The sequence below is a fragment of the Strongylocentrotus purpuratus genome, unplaced genomic scaffold (assembly GCF_000002235.5).
Source record: "Strongylocentrotus purpuratus isolate Spur 01 unplaced genomic scaffold, Spur_5.0 spur5_scaffold_13, whole genome shotgun sequence".
Lineage (NCBI taxonomy): Eukaryota > Metazoa > Echinodermata > Echinoidea > Camarodonta > Strongylocentrotidae > Strongylocentrotus > Strongylocentrotus purpuratus.
Window position 1 is genome coordinate 10,403,378 of NW_022145598.1, and position 19,998 is coordinate 10,423,375.

The 19,998-nt window shown below is 36.7% G+C and overlaps 2 protein-coding genes across 2 annotated transcripts; both read right to left on the reverse strand.

The window, feature by feature from the left end:
• Positions 1 to 2,467: 2,467 nt before the first annotated feature.
• Positions 2,468 to 9,901, reverse strand: LOC105445756 (ubiquitin-protein ligase E3A-like). Its single transcript, XM_030983501.1, has 6 exons — positions 9,686 to 9,901; positions 8,472 to 8,576; positions 7,678 to 7,799; positions 5,546 to 5,743; positions 4,314 to 4,492; positions 2,468 to 2,727 (listed from the first exon to the last, which is right to left on the reverse strand). The coding sequence occupies exons 1-6, from the start codon at positions 9,872 to 9,874 to the stop codon at positions 2,468 to 2,470; spliced, it is 1,053 nt and encodes a 350-aa protein (XP_030839361.1). The 5' UTR covers positions 9,875 to 9,901.
• Positions 9,902 to 12,392: 2,491 nt separating this feature from the next.
• LOC115923176 lies at positions 12,393 to 19,748 on the reverse strand. Its single transcript, XM_030983502.1, has 4 exons — positions 19,597 to 19,748; positions 16,610 to 16,691; positions 13,289 to 13,547; positions 12,393 to 12,565 (listed from the first exon to the last, which is right to left on the reverse strand). The coding sequence occupies exons 1-4, from the start codon at positions 19,746 to 19,748 to the stop codon at positions 12,393 to 12,395; spliced, it is 666 nt and encodes a 221-aa protein (XP_030839362.1).
• Positions 19,749 to 19,998: the final 250 nt, after the last annotated feature.

Below are 19,998 nucleotides of genomic sequence, written 5' to 3' on the forward strand. Positions count from 1 at the left end.
AAAATTACATTTTATATAACAGAAAGTTGATAGGAAAGAACAAAAATAGTAAATGGAACAGAGAGAAGGAAAAAAATGAGGAGAGAATTAAGTATAGGAAGGCATGTTCACTTATAAAGAGAATGTTACCTCAATTGGGCTGTGCATGTGTCTGTGATTACATAATAAAAAAACGAAGTACTACAATTTTAAAATAGACAGCGGGTACATATCATTACAAACAAGCAAAATCATCAAACAAACAACAGCTTTATCCGACAGCATTGTCCTGGGAATATACATATATGGTACTAGCAACAGCTGAGGCATGTACGTAAGTGATCAAAATACAAACATGTCATTGAATTGAATTCCACAAGAGGTCATTTCACACATAAATACAAGAGAGGGTATCAATATCGAGCAATTAAATACATTTTTGCCTTACGGGAAAAAGTCTGCAAGGAGAGCGATTTTTGTAGAATAGATGGTAAGGTGTTCCAACATTTTTTGGCCCAGAATGTCAAATTGAAATCTTCGGGTTCTATGTTTAGGGAGATGAATGTTGGCAGCGCTTCTCGTATTATACGTATGGGTTTCAGAGTTGCATTGAAAATTGATAAAATCACTAAATTGTGATGGGAAGATGTTATTCATGCTTTTATTCATGCTTTTATACATGAAAATACCCTGTTGGTGCAAGTTGATATCACTGAATCTCAAGAAAATAATTTGTTTAAAGATGGGACCAGTATGGGAACGATAGTGCATTCCGGATATTATACGAATAATCTTCTTCTGCAATAGTGTAAGCTTTTGTATTATTCAATAAAATCTGATAATGTATACTTTTATCCAGATCTATTATCTTTAAATTATTTTAAAAATAATTCCATAAATTGGGGTAAAACAAAAATATTCCCCCTATATGAGCGACAGTGTATTCGTGTATTGTGCCAGTGTGCTCTGCTGTGCCATAGGGATGGAAAAAACTATTCCAATGGATGAGCATGTTGTATGGGCAACCAGAACTTGTCTAACTTTGTCTTTATCTTTTTCTTATCCTTAATATCATCCTCATACTCGCGTTTTGTTTTGACATCGTTACATTATTTACGTTGTGGTATACCGAAGCGCACTCAACGATGATTGAGGAAACTAATAACAAAACTTAAAGGAGCTACACAAAGAAAATTCACTAACAACTCATAATTATAAAAAATTACATATGGATGGAAAGATTTTCTCTTGAAAAACACGAACAATTTGCTGAGAAATCATATAGATATCATGGAAAGGCGTAAAATGCAATTTCCCAAGACCCTCCTTAGACCCCCGAACGCCCCTGAACGTAAGTCAAACACACAAGCGTAGCGAGCTCTGAATTGTGACGTCACACACTGGACGAACAGCTCAGTGCCGTGTAGCAGTATGCAGCTAGCCAGCCGTGTCCCGTATGTGACGTCACAAATATTGACGCTCTACAAAGCACCGCTGAAGGCAGAAAATCTGGATCTCAAAACTAACATTTTTGAGAGCTGATTACTGCGGGCCCCAAACATATTTTGAAGAGGGAAGTTGTTGTATTTGATCAGTAAGGCTTTCCCTTCGCAATGATATGAATTTTGCATCAATTCAAAACACTTTTGTTTCTTGGGGTGACTCCTTTAAAGGATAAGTCCACTAAAAAAAAAGGTGCTTTTAATAGATGCAGAAAAACAGGTGAAACAGAGCAATGGGCAGCTGGAGTTTCTGATAATGTGTAATACACACACATCCTTTGTAATTATCATCCCCATGATATTTTCTCCAAGTAATTTTAACTATACATGCAGGTAGTCAACCAATCATGCGGATGCAGGTACATGCTGATTATGTATCATATTGCGTGCATGACATTTCACAAAATATTTTATGAACTTGAAGAATTGATACTATTTTCTGAATATTATATAATCATAATTATTGATTTTTATATAAATACTTTATCAAAATCCGAATTTTTCATGATTTAACTGAAAAAAACCCTCTATATTAGTGCATCTACACAAAAACATATTACTATCAATATAACTTGAATGCTGGTGTGAGGAAATAAGATTCTTGGGGGGGGGATGTGAAATTTATGTTATCAATATAACGATAACAATTAGTGGATAGTGAGGCAATGACGTCACAGAATCATTAATGAGTTGCCCCTTTGTCTTGTGATTTTCAAAGTTTTTCATGTCATTAGAAATTCATAACTTTCTTATCAATTTTCCGATTTTGCTCAAACTTTTTTTGACTGGTTAGTCTAATTTTTCTGCTTCTATATTGAAAGTAAGTTATTTTTAGAGTGGACTTGCCCTTTAACCTTTTTAAAAACTACCATTTCCTCAACCTCAGAACATGTACTTGAAGGAATAGTTATTAGAATGTATTTTGAAAACAAAAATCGACTGAAGGTTCTAAATAATAGAAAGTCTCATTTTGTACAAAACTGCATTTATCGAAGTGCTAGACCACGTTCTTTATAAAATCCATGCCCTTTCATCTCTATTAGCTTCATGAGTCGTTCTTTGAGATGCTCTCTTTTGCTGTACATCGGGAGATGAAGCACGACGTAATCGTGACAAGTATTCACTTCAGGGCACATATCCTTCGGGGGGTTCCCCCTACAATCTCCGTCTCCTCCCATAGGCCACATCTTAGGACTAATCTCCTGGAAACCACCAATGGGGACATGGTCTGCACCCGTCAAGATTCCTGAAAACAATTTGCATCGAAGATGAATAATCGGTATCCATTTTTCTTAAAGTAGAGTACTGGTAATGGAAACGTAGTGACCACAAAACTGGTAATTTATCATCATAAAATGTGTGTTGGATACTAAGATGTCAAATGTCAAATCAATAAGTTTCGGGGCAGAAACCGTTGAATGACTTGTTTAAATCTTGTAACTGCCTACCGCCCTCTCTCGGTTAAATAAGAAAATCTGAAGGTATTCTAATCCCCCCGGTCAAACTAGTACAGACGGGCTTTAAAACATCCTGTTTTAACAGGGTGCTACGTTCAAGACAACGATAGTGTCACTGAGACAAGATGATAGTAATCTAGTCATTTCTAGAAAATAAAATATCATTGAAAACAAAAAAAGGTTCAAAATTCGGAAGGTTCATATTTCGGAAATTGAAATAGGGCTCATAATTTCCATGATTCTGAATGTTTCTAATTCCGAAAATTACATAGAACCCTGCATGATTTGTACAAAATTACGAATTTTCGTGAAAAGAACCCTTCTTCATTTTCGGAATTATGACTCCACCTGGTATGGGAAAAATGTTTTTTTCTGAATTTCAAACTTTCGGAATCATGACTTTCGTAAAAACGAGTGCCATCCGAAATAATCAAAGGTATAGTGGATCGATCATGAAAGCATTGTGCCCTAAAAACGGAGCGAGAGAAATGGCTAGATTACTATTATCTTGTCTCAGTGACACTATCGTTGTCTTGATAGTAGCACTGTCAAAACAGGATGTTTTAAAGCCCGTCTGTACTAGTTTGACCAGGAGGGATTAGAACACCTAGAGTGGTCACTAACAGGTGGCTATCTCAGCTCTCAATAAACATAAGAAAAAGAGGATCTTGGGGGACCAACGGACACCGCTTGGCCATTGTTTGCTATATAGAAGGAGCAAGTAGCTTCAAGTAGTAACAGTGGGGCTTTAAAAGGGATTAACAAAAACGCTGAAATAACGGATCTTCTTGATATTATCAATTTTGTAAACAGTACTATGCTATAGGCACGTCTATTTATATACATTTAGGCATTTGTCGGTCAACGATCACCAGTGGAGAGTTGACTTACTCAGGAAGTCTCTTTTATCATCCTCAGTGAGATCATTATGGAACACTGACCAAAACATCTTGACCACGCGATCGCCTTTCTTATAACCGGTATCTCCAGTCGGTCCATGAACAGCTTCGTCAATGTCATAACCAAAGCTCTGTGCAGAGAAGAGCAAATTAAAAAAATAACAACAAACAACGGGCAACAATAATAACACCTAAGAAAAGATAATTGTTCTGTGCCACTAAAAAAATGAAACACAATTTCAAATTTAGTTCTCAAGAAACAAATTTCAAGTATACAATTTGTATTATCTTTGTTTTATCTTCTATTAAATCTAAAAAGCACTTAACAACTTTGCATTATTCAAGAAATAAAAATAAAGATTTTTTGTACATCCATTTTCTGCATCCATGTTGTCCGAAAAAGATTAATTTTCGACTTTTTTTTTAGTGCGTTGATGAGAGATTAGAAAGAAAAAAAAATGTTGAAGAAGAGGAGCTCACTTTTTGAAAGGCCTTCCAATCATATTCCCTTCCTTGGAATAATGACATCAGCTCTTGTGGTGCGAAACGTTGGTGAAGACGGAAACGACCGAACATGCTCCGAAAACTCTCACTGAATACATCGAACTGGGAGGATGCTGTGTAGTGCTTGGCGTAAAGATCAATGTACTCTCGACTGGGATTCATAAAATAAAAGGAATATTTTCATTGAAAGCCAACAAGACTTAAGGATTCATTTTAGGGTTCGGTTGAAAACGGGAGTAAAGAAAACACGGCCTTTATTAAACATCTCTCTTATTGTTCAAAATTATTTCTCAGGATACCATAATTAATAAAGGGGGTTTAGACATTTTGTGGTGGTGGTTATTTTACCTGGCTGCTAAGAAAGCATAAATGCCTGTTAGTAGGCAACCAGACGGCCGACGGCTTTAGGTACTCTCCGAGGGACCTGGTAATGAGGATTAATGCCTTACCAAAGGGCACTAGCGCATCGACTTGGTTTCGAACCCGGGTCACCGGATTACGGGACCACTGCTCGACCAACTGAGCTATTGCGCCTCTTGTAGTTTAGTGCTTAATTACAAGAAAGAGACTTTTTAACTTACAACTTAAAACTATAAACTCCAAATGCTATGTAACGTTTGTTTTGAAATTATATTTTGCGTCAGTATAAAATGTATATTCTAATAATTCTACTTAATGTAGAAAATTTCATAAACAATAATAAGGGATGTTTTATAAAATAACATTCTGAGACAAATTGATCCACAATCAACTAATGTAGACGTGTTGTGGTCTAGTGGATAAGTCATCCGACTGCAGATCTCAAGGTACGGGGTTCTAGTCCTGCCGCGGCACTAATTTCCTTTGGCAAGATGTTAATCTACATTTGCCACTCTCCACCTAGGTTTTAAATGGGTACCCGGTAGGATACGAAAGTTAATGCGGTTACATGAGCAAGTGTGCGCTTAAAATGACGCCTGGCTAGAATGTTCCCCAGGGAATGGAGAAAAAAATAATGTTCATACATTGTGTGCGGGCAAGCCTGAATCAGATGACCGGGGTAATAATATATCTGTAAAGCACTTAGAGACATCATCGATGTATTCAGCGCTATGTAAAAGCAGAATTTTTTTATTAATACTTCCGCGACCAAAATGTCTAATATAGAAGCTTATAAACACATTTCAACGGTATAAATCTTTCTGACGGGTCATGATACACTTACACATTTGCTGTGGTCACGACCTCGTCTCTGCCTCCTGGTTTGAGTTCGATGTCCGGTTCGTTCACAGGTCCATCCACTGTAAATCTGTAGTCGGAAAGCTCATCGTCACTCGCCTCTAGCAATGTTTCCATGCTCTTCGCCATCCCGGGATCAAGTAGTTCCAGATCTTTGAAACTGGACTGGCCAGGCTGGGATTGGCTGAATATTGTTAAAGACACTCAGTAGTCACCTCTCATGGAGAATTCGACACCGTTCGGGTGTTTACCCCAAAACAGGTGTTGTCAATCACCCGGGTTAGCCTTGTGTTTTATGACCATTAGACCTTATGTAATGCTTTGCTTTCCCCCATTACCCGAAAACTCTCGAGTATTATCCGAGAGATTAGGGGAGAATTCTTGACTGGCCAACGGTTTTGCTGTGTGCAGATTTGTACTCCCATTAATGGTATATCCACCAAGTCTGGTGTCAGCGAAATATGGCCTTCTGCACATGGAAACTGCCGATACGGTCCCTTTAAGATACGAGTCGTATTATTTCTCTAGTCACCTGTTGTAATAAGCTACAGTTGATAACTAAATTGTTCATACCCTTACCAAGTTTTGTAATTGTTTAAAGCTTATCTGTACTAGTTTATATGAGGGATTAGACCACCATGCACGGTCACTAGACTGGTGGTTATCTCATCAACTCAGCTCTCAATTAACATAAGAAAAAGAGGATCATGGGGCATCAATGGTCACCGATTAGGCATTGTTTTCTATATAGAGGGAGCAAGTAGCTGCAAGTAGGACAGTGTGGCTTTAAGTAAAAATTTGATTTGTCCCAATTTATGTTTCTTACCTTAAAAAGTATCCAAAAAATACCCTAATTCAATCTGTTCACCTTTCATTCTTGAGATACGAAAAACAAAACAAAAATATCAAATTTGAAAGAGGTACGAATAATTTAATTGTTTACTGTATTGTAATCAGCAATACATCCTCAAATATGATTTAAAATGTAAATGAGATATACTACTCTCTCTTCTCTCCCTCTCTCTCTCTCTATACATTTTCTCTCCCTCCCTTTCTCTCTCTTTCTCTCTCTCTCTCTCTCTCTCTCTCTCTATTTCTCTCTCTATCTATCTCTACCCTCTTCCTCTTTTTCTCTATCTCTCTTTCTATTCTCTTTCTCTCTCTCCTCTATATATATATATATATATATATATATATATATACATTTTCTCTTTCTCCCTTTCTCTCTCTTCCTCTCTCTCTGTCTCTCTCTTTCTCTTTCTCTATTTCTCTCTCTTTCTCTCTCTCTGTCTCTCTCTTTCTCTTTCTCTATTTCTCTCTCTATCTATCTCTACCCTCTTCCTCTTTCTCTCTATCTCTCTTTCTATTCTCTCTCTCTCTCTCTTGCGCGCGCGCTCCCCTCTTTTTTTTTCTTTTTCTCTTTCTCTCTTTTTCTCTCTCTCTCTCTCTCTCTCTCCCTCTTCCTCTCTTCCTCTTCCACCTCTCTCTCCCTTTCTCTATTCATTAGCTAGAGCTCTTCCATTCAATGTATTCCAGATCAATTTATTGACATACATGAAGTCATTCTTTGGTGTGTTCTTTTTAAGAGCTTGTGGAGTTTGACAACGAGCTATCTCTCAAACAAACTCGGCAAAACGCGTACGGAAATCTTGGGAAACAAGTCCGGCCAAGCTCGATCTCGTGTTAGTTCGCAGAGAATTACAATCATATTGAAATGTTTACATTTTTCAGAAAATGTAACAATGAGCTCTCCAATGCAGGAATGCAAATGAAAATCAAACAAATTGGCAACAAAATTGGCAAAAGAATGAGGGACTTTATACCCCTTGCCCCAAAATATTAGACACACATAACTTACTTGCTTTCCTTCGATTAAACTAACAATTGTTAATTGGGTGTATATAGGGAAGGGAAAGAGCAACGTTGATCTGGCGCTGCTCAGTGGCTGCCGGGCTCACGATCAATTGGGCTAACAGAATTTCCGTTTCGGTTTAATGAAATTTGGAGTGGACTATTAGGCTATTATTATTAATATATTATTATTATTATTAATATTATTATTATTATTATTATTATTATTATTATTATTATGATTATTATTATTATTATTATTATTACCTAGTTTCAAGCAGTTTCTTGTAGAAAAGAAGTGGAAACGGCATTGTGACGATGACCTTATTGTAGAACATCAGAGCAAACAGCTTGCCAACTGATCGCAATTTGTCCAGGTCCTTATCGTCCTATATGATACATTTTAAATACAGAAAAATACAAATTTCGATTGCCAGGTGTTTTGATCAGTACAAATATTCCTGCACGAAATACAGATTGATTTGGTATGCTTTTCCTTGGCCAACAAACATTATGTATATGGGGGTGTGCAAATTGTTGGTCTGTTCTCATGGTAATGCAATGTATATAGTTTATACATTTCTGGTTATAAAGTCAATATATTGATCCCGTTAGGACACTAGCTTGCCTGCTTGAGTATCGAACCCACTCACTGAACACTGGGCCACAGGTCCTGATTACTCATGGTCGAGTAATCAGATTAGAAAACCAATATGTTCATAAACGGACGACGGTTTCGACAGGTTCCCAGAAGTAAATGTGGGGGATAAGCAAGGAGGGCTTTCAAAAAAAAAATGGGGGGGGGGGGGGGGGGGAGGGGGTTCAAAATAGGTACTTATATAGCGTTGGAATTGTAGATTAAATCAAGCAAATTGTTTAATGTACATGTGGAGGTTTCTATACAGAACACGTATTTTAAAGATAAAAGGACAGGCAAATGATTTCGTGTTTCCCTGCCTCCGGCATGTTGATGCCAGTAATAGCTACAATCAACTTACATATTGAGATTAGTAATAATGGGTACTCAACTCCCGAGATGAACATTTAATTTCAATAATAACCTTGTTAAACCACAATGTCGTACACGAAGGAGAATCCTTGAGTTTCTTGAAGATGGAATGCTTCTCAACATTGAACAGCTCTTCGAACAGTCGGGAAAAGAATTCCTTTAAGAGAAATGAAAAGGAAAATACACATTTAAACATAATATCTAAACAATCCCAAAGTATCCGAAATCGGAAACAGCAATTAATTAAAACTAGTTTTCTTAAATTTAAAAATTACGGTCCAGTAAAGATTGCAATATTAAAATTGAAATATCTTAATGTTAATTTAGGTTCTTCATCTCGAATTTTATATAGAAAAATCAAAATAACACACGTACAGTATAACTAATTTGAAAGTACAACGAGGGTTTCGGTAGAAGTTGTATTAAGTCTCGTTTAGCCTTATTAAATCCGAGGAAACCGGTTACAAAGCGACTTGACCATCATATTTTATAATATTATCCAGATTAATGAACAATAAATTAAGGCATTTTCAGTGTTGTTTCCTTCTCCAAAGCCTAAAGTCACAGCAACTAAAATATTTCGTTTTGTTCAGACGACATCGCAGAATAAATGTTGGCCTACGTCTTTGAAATTAAGCATGTCTGCATGTTCTAGATAAAGTTATGTTCACACGACCGCAACACTATTTTCGAAAATCAACTCAAGTGCAGCCTAAAGATAAAGTTGAGTTGTGTTCATACGATTGCATTGTGAAAAAACGGTGTGGAATGGATCAGAAGAGGTTGATCATCTAGCATATAAGTATTTGTGTGTATAGCAATGTTTTGGAATCATCAAAATGATAAGAAATTTGGCAAAGTCTTGGTAAAGTTACAAGCACTGTACACAGAAAGATGTATAGTTATGGGACTACGCGAGCACGTGACCTAAAAATCCGTCCCGATTTGTACGAAGTTACATGCCATATTTATAACATGAATGCATTTGAAGAGCCATGTTTTTTAGGGAACATGGTTTATCTGATGTTCTTCCACATTTGCATAATAAGAATGATAACGCTCACAAATGTTTGTTCACCTCTTCCCAGAACTCAACCTTCTCTTTAAATACCTTATTGTATGTCCGATATCAATAATTTTCAGATGACACAATACGTCATTGTCCTTTTTACACGGTTCGATAGGTGACACGCAAAACGATTAAAAGTGCCTTCGGTTGATTTTTCGATAGTAGTTGAGATCTCGTGAAAGGGTGTTCAGATTTACCTTCATGGGGCCACCAGCATCTACACCCCAAGATTCGTTATCCTTGAAATGGACCGCCAACGGGAGCAAGAGAGACGTTTCATCTTTACCTTTAACCTCCGAGATCGCCGATTCAACAACTTTCTCTTTGTCGTTGTCGATTTCGAATTGAAGCTGTGCTACTCTCAGGTTTAATGCAGCTGGGTTCATTGTCAGATTCCGAAAAGCTTCCTCCAAATGGCGCTAGAGAGGGGTTCATGGGTAAAAAAAAATTATTTGAAACGAAATAAGCCTTCCATGCATGCAACCATCGATGGTCATAATGATAAGGCCTCACAAAAAAGATGTTGTATTGCCCTTTAGGTGCCAAAAACATGGGTCGGTCGGTCAGAAAATCTTTTTATTTAAAACTCCCTCTTTAGGCTGATATTTCTCAGTTTTGCTGAAATACATTTTTTTCTAAAATACAGTTTAATTTTTTTGTTATTTTTTTTTGCCAGTATTCCGTAACGTGTTTTATAATGCAAACAACTATTGGCAAGTCCAATCACTCAAGTAAGAAAGATAAGCGATTTGGTAAGACTATAATAATGTCTCAACACACACGCAAAAAAGAGAAAATGAAAGCAAATACACAGAAAGATATAGAACAAATATAATTTGGGTTATCTGAATATCAGATGGACTAAAACGACATTTTTAAGTCGTGTAAGTTCATTTTGGGTTATTTATCCACAAAGTAAGAATTAATGAAAACTAATTCACAAAGAGAAAGTTTTAGATACATTCTGGTTTTGTTTTGATTAAACAAATATTTATTACTTACTACATGTATAAGTGACATTCTTAACCACGCCTTTATATATATATATATTTTTTAAATACAAATCATTGAGAGTTCACTTCTTCACTACGACAGGTTTCATTTTTGTTCCTTCAGATCAAGAAATAAAATTAAAACTGAAATTGCCAATTCCTCTTTTACTCACATTTTCATAAAGACATTTTGAATAAATTAGTTATGGTTATGAAAAGTAGAATAATATGGATAGTGACCATTGTATGAAATTTCTTTAAATTCACATCTAATTTTCATTTATCGAGAAATCGAGAAGATTTTTTTTTTGCTGCTTCCATGACCTCACCATGTCTATGAATAGAACTTTAAACATACCTTACATGCATCTTCAAAGTCAATACACAGCATCTTCCACTTCAGAGGTACATCCAGTAGAAAAAGCAGGTCACCTAATGGAAGGGGACCCTGAATAAACGAAGGGGGGGGGGGGGGGAGAGGGGGAAAAAAGGAAAAATATTTTCAATTACATAAGCGGACGAGAAGAGAAAACTCGATGGCGGTAGTCAATATAATCTCAAATCCAAGGATGAGATAAGAGGATTCCACCCCTACCCCCGGCTTTGAGTTAACCTGTTTTTGGTTAAAAATCATCATAATTATGTTTCTTTAGAATAATCTAGAATGAGTGATTAATGTTCAAGTAATCTTGATACAGATTTGATACATTGTCGATAATATAATTATATCACCCCCATCTCTCACATGATGCAACCGTAAGCCTACTGCATAATTTCATGATTGTTTTTTTTTGTAGTGTAGTGTAATGTTCTCAAGAAAATATGAAGCATAAGATGACTAAATAAATACCGGGAGATGGGGTTGCAATTGCTGTTGATGATACTCAAGAAGATTATTCGCGATCTTCCTGTTTGTTTCTTTATCTCCTGATTGAAGGATGTAAAACTGATTCGCTCGGACCTTGCACCCAGGCGATTCATTGATCTGTATGTGAAATGATCCATAAACGTCTTTCAATCTCATTACATCATTATAGTGAGACAATTTTGCATTGAGCAGTTCCATAGAATCGTAATTAAAGGGAAATCCTACCTTCATATCAAAGTACTCTCGAGGAAAGTAGACAAGTCGGAAAAGTATAGACTGGTGAAAGTTTGAATGAAATCGGACACAAAATGAGTAAAATTAAAAAAAAAAAAAAATTGCAATCACTACAGGCATTCGCTCTTTAAATTGGCTAAATCGGTAATGTCTCGAGGATGTAGAGGCGGATAACTTTCCCTTTTGTTCAATCACACAACATGACTAAAATGTTACGTTTTCAAAAATGTATGATTCAGGAGGGTTTATCATCATTAGAGGACTTACAATAATATGCTATCCATAATATATTTTGAGTAGTGTCCCAAGGAAGAAGACACCAAGGAAAAAAAAACTGAGATTATTTATATGTTTGTACATGACAAACGGAAGAGTTATCCGTCACAACGTCATAATCCACTGACTAAACTGCCGATTGAAGATACGCATAGACTGAATGATTTCATATTTCAAACATTCATAATTTCTTTATCATTCTTCTTATATACAAATGAACTAATTACAAGGGTAGGATTTCTCTTTAATTTTACTAATAGAGACTCCATAATGAGTGCTATATTTTGCACAATAAACCTCAAGAGGGTAACAGTAAAGGTTGCTTACCAGAAGAGTTAAAAGATAAAATGTTCAACCTATTCCCAACAGTTTGCCTCAGATTATCACGTTGCTACTTTGTTACGATCTGTTATTTCTACATCATAGTGCATTTCACACCTATAAATATTCAAATTACGACAACGCGTCGCATGAAAACAAACATGAAGTAAAATAGACAGAACAACCATTAACAGTTATTAATTGAAAATTAAATCATTTCCGTTTCCCAAACATACGAACCAGTCTCAATATCTCAAAGTATGGGTAATTATCAGGTGGTTTCGACGCATTATTGTCCAGATAAAACTTCAGCTCATTCCTGAATGCCTGTACGAAGACCTTGATCACTCTGGCTAAAAGATCAGAATCCTTATCCCACCAACGTTCTGTCAAGGGAAAATAAAATATTAATCGAATGGTCCAATGATCTAATTATTCAAGACTCATTCTATGCTTCAAATCAGTCTAAAATCAACCACTTGAAGTCAATTTTATAAATTTACGACTGAGAAATTCATTTTCCCGTAAATTTTTGCACGCGAAATTAAAACAGTTTGTCTAAAGGTCCTGGTCTCTGTTATCAAGACTCATTCTGTGCTTTAAAGGCCCACTGCACTACTTGTAGCTACTTGCGCCCTCTATATAACAAACAATGCCTAATCGGTGACCGTTTGTCCCCCATGATCCTCTTTTTCTTATGTTAACTGAGAGCTGAGTTGATGAGATAACCACCTGTCCAGTGACCTTGCAGGGCAGTCTAATCCTTCCTGTAAACTACGGCAGATAAGCTTTAAATCAGTCCAAACACAACTATTGTAGTCAATTTATTTTGAGTTTCTTTAAATTCACGATTGAGAAATGTATTTTAACCTGCAGTAATTGGATAAATGGAAATAGTAGACCCCTAATATAAGGACTAAATATTCGTAATTGTACGTAATAATTCCGTATTGACTTTAGACACCGGAAATAGGGGTCCTTTCAAAGGGAGGGAACATGTATATGCGTACCCTAAATAACACTGAGTGCGGGGAAGGGGGGAGGGGGAGGGGCTTGCCTTACTATATAAGTGAACATTATGCTTCAAGCCACTTTTGATTTGTCATTACCAAGCACAGCGATGTTTCTCTTCGAAGTTTGATACATCAAGGTCAAGATTACTGCCATTTCTTTGATGATACGACCACCCCACTCTTCATCCGGTCTGTCGAAGGCTGGACACTCGAGTAGGATCGGAACTACTAGGAGAAGATCGGGTTCGATTTCATCATCGCATAATTCTGAACGCATTCCCCTTCTCATGTGCTCGAAGAAAGCTGCTGCTACCTGCATTCCCCTCCTCATGTGCTCGTAGATAGCTCCTGCTACCTGCATTCAACATGAGCCAAACGAATAGTGAGAATGAGATTTTTGCTCCCGAAAATTTGAAAATCACGCTGGCCGAAAATTCGCTCAGTGGAGGGGGGGGGGGGGGGGATTGCTGTAGCAACAAACATAGTTGACAAAAGACTTAACTCCGTTTTGTTGAAGATCAGCCATGCATCAGGTCTTTCGTCTTCTTTGTGCATGGCTGATCGTCAACGAAACGGAGTTAAGTCTTTTGTCAACTCCATTCGTTGCAACGGCAAGAAGCCAGTGAAAACGAACCCGTTTGATCAAATTATGGAAATGCAAGCATTACTTTAAACAAACTGAACTTTGTTATTCCTTGCTCATTTTTCCTAATTGAGATGTCATATGGAAGGGCAGAAATTGAACTTTCTAGAAATGAGATTTTCCCTTTAAAATTCAGATACCGCCCGCCAAATGACTTTTTGTTTTCCTCTCTTCAAATTGCTTTTAATCACTCATGCGTGAAATATGCATCATATGAGTTACATCAAATTAAAGAGGAGGATCTAAGCTTTCCATATATTTGTCATTTATTAATTATGATTGATAAAACATCGATGATTCTCGGTTTCGTTTTTTTCTGAGACGCACTGTATATAGGTATAGCACACCAAAAATAAGTACAACAAACACATTTTATTTGATGATTGCAAATGATCAAGCTTTATGAAAGCTTCAACAAAAAAAGAAGCAGAATTGAAATCGGTCAATGCGTTGTGATTTTATACAATTTTTTTGATATCGCAAAATTACCGAAAAACCTGCCAGAAATGGTCAAATTGGCAAAAACGGCAAAATTCGACAAAGTTGATAACTCGGACACAAATAATAAATTAAATTATCAGACACTAAAATATCATCTTTGTGGTAAAAACTACAAAAAAGAAAATTCATATATCTATTACCGTTTTGAAAACAGAAGCAAACAAAATAAGTAATTTTTGCCATTTTTGCGAATCTGCAGATATGAAAAAGTTGTGAAAATAACTAAGTCCGCCTAATTAATATGCGCATATGTAATCGAATCATAACCGAACATGATACATCAATGAAACCTATGTATATCACACAGGTATGGAAATATTTATTTTTTTGAAGAAAAGGAAATTATGGATATTCATCAAATATGCAAATTAGGTCATTTCAGCTAATTATATATATCGTTGGTGGGTGACAAAACCTCAATTTTTTTAGATTTTGATTTTTTGTTGCATAATTTGTACCTAATGGCCTACGACACCACCTGATAAATCCACGGAACGCTTCCTGTCTCGGTTTTTTTCTCACAAATTACACACAAAAGACGGTGTCACAGCACTAAATCTGTTGAGACAGGAAAGGTTTTTTCGCTCTCCTGAAAATTCAAGATTTCGACGAAATAGGAAAGTCAAACTGTTCATTTTGTGGCATTTTATAAATCATACATTTATATATCATATTTACACCAAATATTAACATTAAATTCCAAATATTTTTGCAATGCCAATAAAATATGGCGATAGAAATTACTTGGATCACCGTTACAGCTTTTTTCCTCATATGTGTCACAAATTATTCAGAAAAAACGATCAAATGATAAGAATTTGCAGATTTTCAGCTACATCACAGTATAGTTTTCTTTTTAAATAATGTCAGATTTGAGGATTTATGACGATTTTCCGAGAAACCATTCAACAACAAATTGATTCAATGAGTGAAACACATGAGGATATTGCATTTTTGTAGGGGAGTTTTATATATTGAGGTGCATTTTCACCTCGCAGAATAACAGTCAACAGGCGATCAGCGGGCCATGTCACACATGGCTGAAAAGACAATATTCTAATTAATAATTTAATATATTTCCCACATGCCTATGAAAATGAAACTACACAGAATTGTAGTTAAAGGTATGCTTGAAAGATATGTGAAATAAAAATTTTAAAATTATTGTTCAGTATTTTTGAAATAAATTTACGAAAATGGCTATTTCTACCAACTGACTGCTGTTGTGTGTGTGTGTGTGTGTGTGTGCGTGTGTGTGTGTGTGTGTGTGCGTGGAGCAGACTGTGTGCACAGGCAGTGTGATAACCCTACTATATAGTGCAGTATATATATATATATATATATATATGTTCTAGGACACCTAACCCCTTGACAACCACCATCCAGATAACCATCCCTAGGGTAACCACCCCCCTAGGACAACTACCCTCTAGGACGACTACCCCGGGGCAACTACCCTCTAGGATGATTACCCCCAGTTAACTACCTCCTAGGACAACACCACTAGGACAACTACCCCCAGACAACTACCCCCGAGGACAACTACCCCCTAGGGCAACTACCCCTAGGACAACTACCCCCAGACAACTAGCCTCTAGGAGAATTGTCGGGGAGGGGGTAGTGGTCTTAGAGGATGGTTGTCGAAGTGGGTAGTTTTCTGGGGGTAGTAGTCCGGGGGATAGTCGTCCGGGGGTAGTTGTCCGGGGGAGTTGTCCTAGGGGGTAATTGTCCTAGGGGGTAGTTGACTGGGGTAGATATCCGGGGGTGGATGAACAGGGGGTGTCCTAGAACCATAATATATAAATATAAATGCGGTAATGTATGTTTTAACTCAAAATCTCCATCGTATTTAAATCATTCAAATTTACCACTTTCTCAATGTAATAATGAAACTTAATTTGTTACGTTTGAAGGAAAAAGTCTGTCCTTTTATTAAAGTGGGAAAAATATTTAAATAATATTTGTACGCGGCGAATTGGAAAGTTGTAGCATCACAAATCTTGACCGAATTGCCGATTTGACATGGGAGATTTGACACATTGATTTCAGCAAGTGATCAGATTTTTTATTTCAGAAATGTTAACTAAACTCATTCAAACACAAATGGCTATATGCTCGACTTTAACAAAGTCATGCGATCACAATGAATCAAGAGTTATTTTATGCATAACATTAAATGTTAACCAAAGAAGATGAAGTTTGCAATAATAAACTAAAATATAATTGCGAGTTCGGTATACATGAATATTACAAACTAAAGTATTGACACATACCTGTTCTAAGAGCCTAATGTTGCCTTTGAGAAGGAGAAAGGTTTCCTTCAGTGAGTCCATTTGCAAAGCCGCATATTGGTCTCTTCAAATAAAATATAAATGTAGATAACAATACTTTGATTAATATATAGAAAGACCTAGATATAAATGATGTGGCATATATACTTTTGGTTTGTAACAGCCATGCGGGGGCTATAAGCTAAACGTATACTGTGTAAGATTCATTTGACAATATTCAAACAAAACTGAATAACTTTTAACTAGTACAAGTATGCAATGTCGTTATCATATATCATCGATATGAATCCTCTCTGGGGTATAGACAACATTTTCTATGCCACGGCAAGCTTTGATAATAATATTACCAAGGGAGGATTCATAATCACCAGTGATGTTTTTCCTTAAGGCGTTGCAATCATCATTACCCCCAACAATTAACAGGTACCCACTTACACCTGGGTGAAGAGTGTCAATTTTAGATTAATGTATTGCCAAAAGATGTTGGTGCCTGGCTGGGATTCGAACCCTCAATCCTTATATTGAGAGTCAAGTGAATGAACCACCATACCACGACACCACCATGCACAGTTGATATGTGAAAGGTCATGTCGATTCCAGAGGGACCATGTGGCACCCCTCCCCCTTCCAAATAATACAAAAAGATGCCTTTTCCTTTTTTTCCTTGACAGAATTGATATATTTCAAGACTAATAACTCATTGAAAATGCTCTTTTAAAAGGTAGAGGAGTAGAAATCAACTCGGGAGTTTCGAATATTAGATATCACTTTGTTTTGAATTTGAATCAATTACAAGAAGGGGCGGCCGAGCGACTTCCAAAGTGGAGGGGGGGGGGCACCAAGAAAAAAGGGCACTTTCTGGAGAAAAAAAAAGGGCACCTACAAAGGGAAATCTCAAAGCGAAAATATACAATTTTGTTGGTATTGGTATATACCCCTACATTGTGATTACAATTATTAGGGATGATTTAAGTATTTGTTTCACTTTTTACACCATACAAGATATTGCTTAAGCATCATGCTTTGCAGTTGGGTTTGATTGTCTACAAAATTGTCTGCGAGCGAGGAAAATTTCGAAGAGGTGTGAGGTCGCAGTGCGATAAATTACATCTTATAAAGAGGAAAAAAAACAAATCTTAATGGGGTTATCAGCACATTCTTATAACAGAAGACTGAAAAGACCTTTGATAATTAAGTAAAATAAGTTTATCATCTATAAATGCGTGCGAGCGAACTTTGGGGGAAATTGCTCTTATTCGCTTGGAATTAGCTAGGACGCCTTTAATGATGAGAGGAAAAGGGGACACTTATTATGAAAGAAAAGGAGCATGTGCCAAAGTACAAAGAGTACATATCAGAGGTGAAAATGGGGCACTTCTTACACCCCTGAAAGGAGGCACTCACCAGGGATGAAAAAAGTGAGTCATGAGAATAGTAAATGGGCATTTGTCGACGGAAAAGGGGCCTCAATCAGATCTTGATAGCGGCATTTATAAGAAATGAAAAGGGGCATTCATGAAAAGGGGAAAGGTCCCTTATTAGAAAGGAAAAGGGGCACGTATCATTGTTAAAAGGGAAGCTATCAGAGGTGAAAAGAAGCACTTATTGCACTTGAAAAGGGCCAATGACCAGATATGAAAAGGGGCACTTATGTGAATAAAAAAGGGGCACTTGTAATTAACGAAAATTAGTTGAAAGAAAAGGGGCACCGGACATATTTTAAGGGGGCATTTTTGGAGGTGAAGGGGGCACTTATCTGAAGTGAAAAGGAGTAACTTCTCGTACCTGAAAAGGGTCATTTATCAAAGAAGCGGCACTTATGAGAAGGGGAAGGGGCTCCTTTTTTTAATGGGTCACTTTTCATTAAAATAAGGGGCACTTATTAAAAAGGAAAAAGGGAAAATGTGAAAATATAAAATGCGCTTATCCGAGTTTAAATAGAGGTAGTTATTAACAGGGGAAGGGGTACTTCTGACAAAGTAAAAGGGGCACTTGTCAAAGTAAAAGAGGCACCTCTCAGATTTAAATAGAACAATTATCAGAGGTGAAGGGGGCACTTATCAAAAGTGAAAAGAGGCACTATTCGTACCTAATTAGGGGCACTTACTAGAAATTAAAAAGGGCACTTATGAGAATGGAAAATGGACACTTATTGCAAAGGAAAATGGGAACATGTCGAAGGAAAGGGGGCACGTGTCCAAAAAAGGGGCACTTATTAGAGTTGAAAATGGGAAGAGGCACTTTTACAAATTAATAGGGGCACTTGTCAAAGTAAAAGGGGCACTATTCCTATGAAAAAGGGGCAATTCTTAACAAGTTAAAGGAGCACTTTTCCTATGTAAAAAGGGGGCACTTTTCTTGTGATTGAAAAAGAGGGGGGGGGGGGCGCTGTGCCCCCCGTCTCCCCCCCCCCTTGGGAGAGCCGCCTCTGATTCCATGTTATAGTGGAATCCGCTCCAAAGAGTGGTTTGCATTACTCTCTTGAGAATGGTTTCTCTAACATGATTCCTGACAGAGTGCAATCCCACTCCTGTACAATTAAAGAGTGTGACAACCCCCTTTATAACACGTGGTTTATTTAAAATACAGGGTAGTAGTCCAGGGAATGTTTACAATGTACAAATGGTCATGAAACAGGATCTTCGATTTAAACAAAACAAAACATTGATAAGAAGTTAAAGTACATAATCATTTTAAATAATCACACTTTCGTACAAGCATAACGCTTTGGAAACAGAAAGTTCATCTGATGCAAAATAGAAGTCAGCGATCACTTGAAGATTTGAATGAAAATCATTTGATTTATCATTATGATGCAGTATTAAGACAAACTATTTTAAATTGATTATTCCAAGATGCATAATTATGTATGAACCAAAGTGCAATGTTGGATATAAAATATATGAGACGGAAACTATATGTTTTGTAATACAACATGGAGGAAAGATGGTCAGTTAAAGTATCCTTACCTGAGCCCAATGAATCCAGTAACTCGGAATGCTTCTACCAGACGTATTGGTGTCATCGCTTTAAATAGTTCGGTTCGTTGCTTCTGAGTTAGATCAGTTCCATGATCCAATCTGAAGATACTGTCAAGTATTAGCTTGGCATTGGTTCCCATGGTTACTGGTTCCTGAATATATCCAGCTGAAGGTATTTCAAAATTGAAATTGAAATTGAAAGCAAAGTATTTATAACTTTCCATGTTTTCAACGACAATACAAATGACCCCAAATATCCACAGATCTTTTACTCATGGAGAAGTTCCACTTTGAGCATCTTAGAATAATAACCGCCAAAGTCCTAGATGTGCTTCATGAATACCTTTTGTTTGTCCTCTTGAAAATAATACTTCCACCTGCGCATCATAG

Coding starts and splice junctions, on each gene's coding strand:
- LOC105445756 (XM_030983501.1), bottom strand. CDS start 9,874: ATGAACCCAGCTGCATTAAACCTGAGAGTAGCACAGCTTCAATTCGAA. Junction 8,577..9,685: donor ATGCTGGTGGCCCCATGAAG/GTAAATCTGAAC, acceptor TTTCTCTTAAAG/GAATTCTTTTCCCGACTGTT. Junction 2,728..4,313: donor GAAGGCCTTTCAAAAAGTGA/GCTCCTCTTCTT, acceptor AATTGTTTTCAG/GAATCTTGACGGGTGCAGAC.
- LOC115923176 (XM_030983502.1), bottom strand. CDS start 19,748: ATGGGAACCAATGCCAAGCTAATACTTGACAGTATCTTCAGATTGGAT. Junction 13,548..16,609: donor ACATTAGGCTCTTAGAACAG/GTATGTGTCAAT, acceptor TGTTGAATGCAG/GTAGCAGGAGCTATCTACGA. Junction 12,566..13,288: donor GAGAAACATCGCTGTGCTTG/GTAATGACAAAT, acceptor TTCCCTTGACAG/AACGTTGGTGGGATAAGGAT.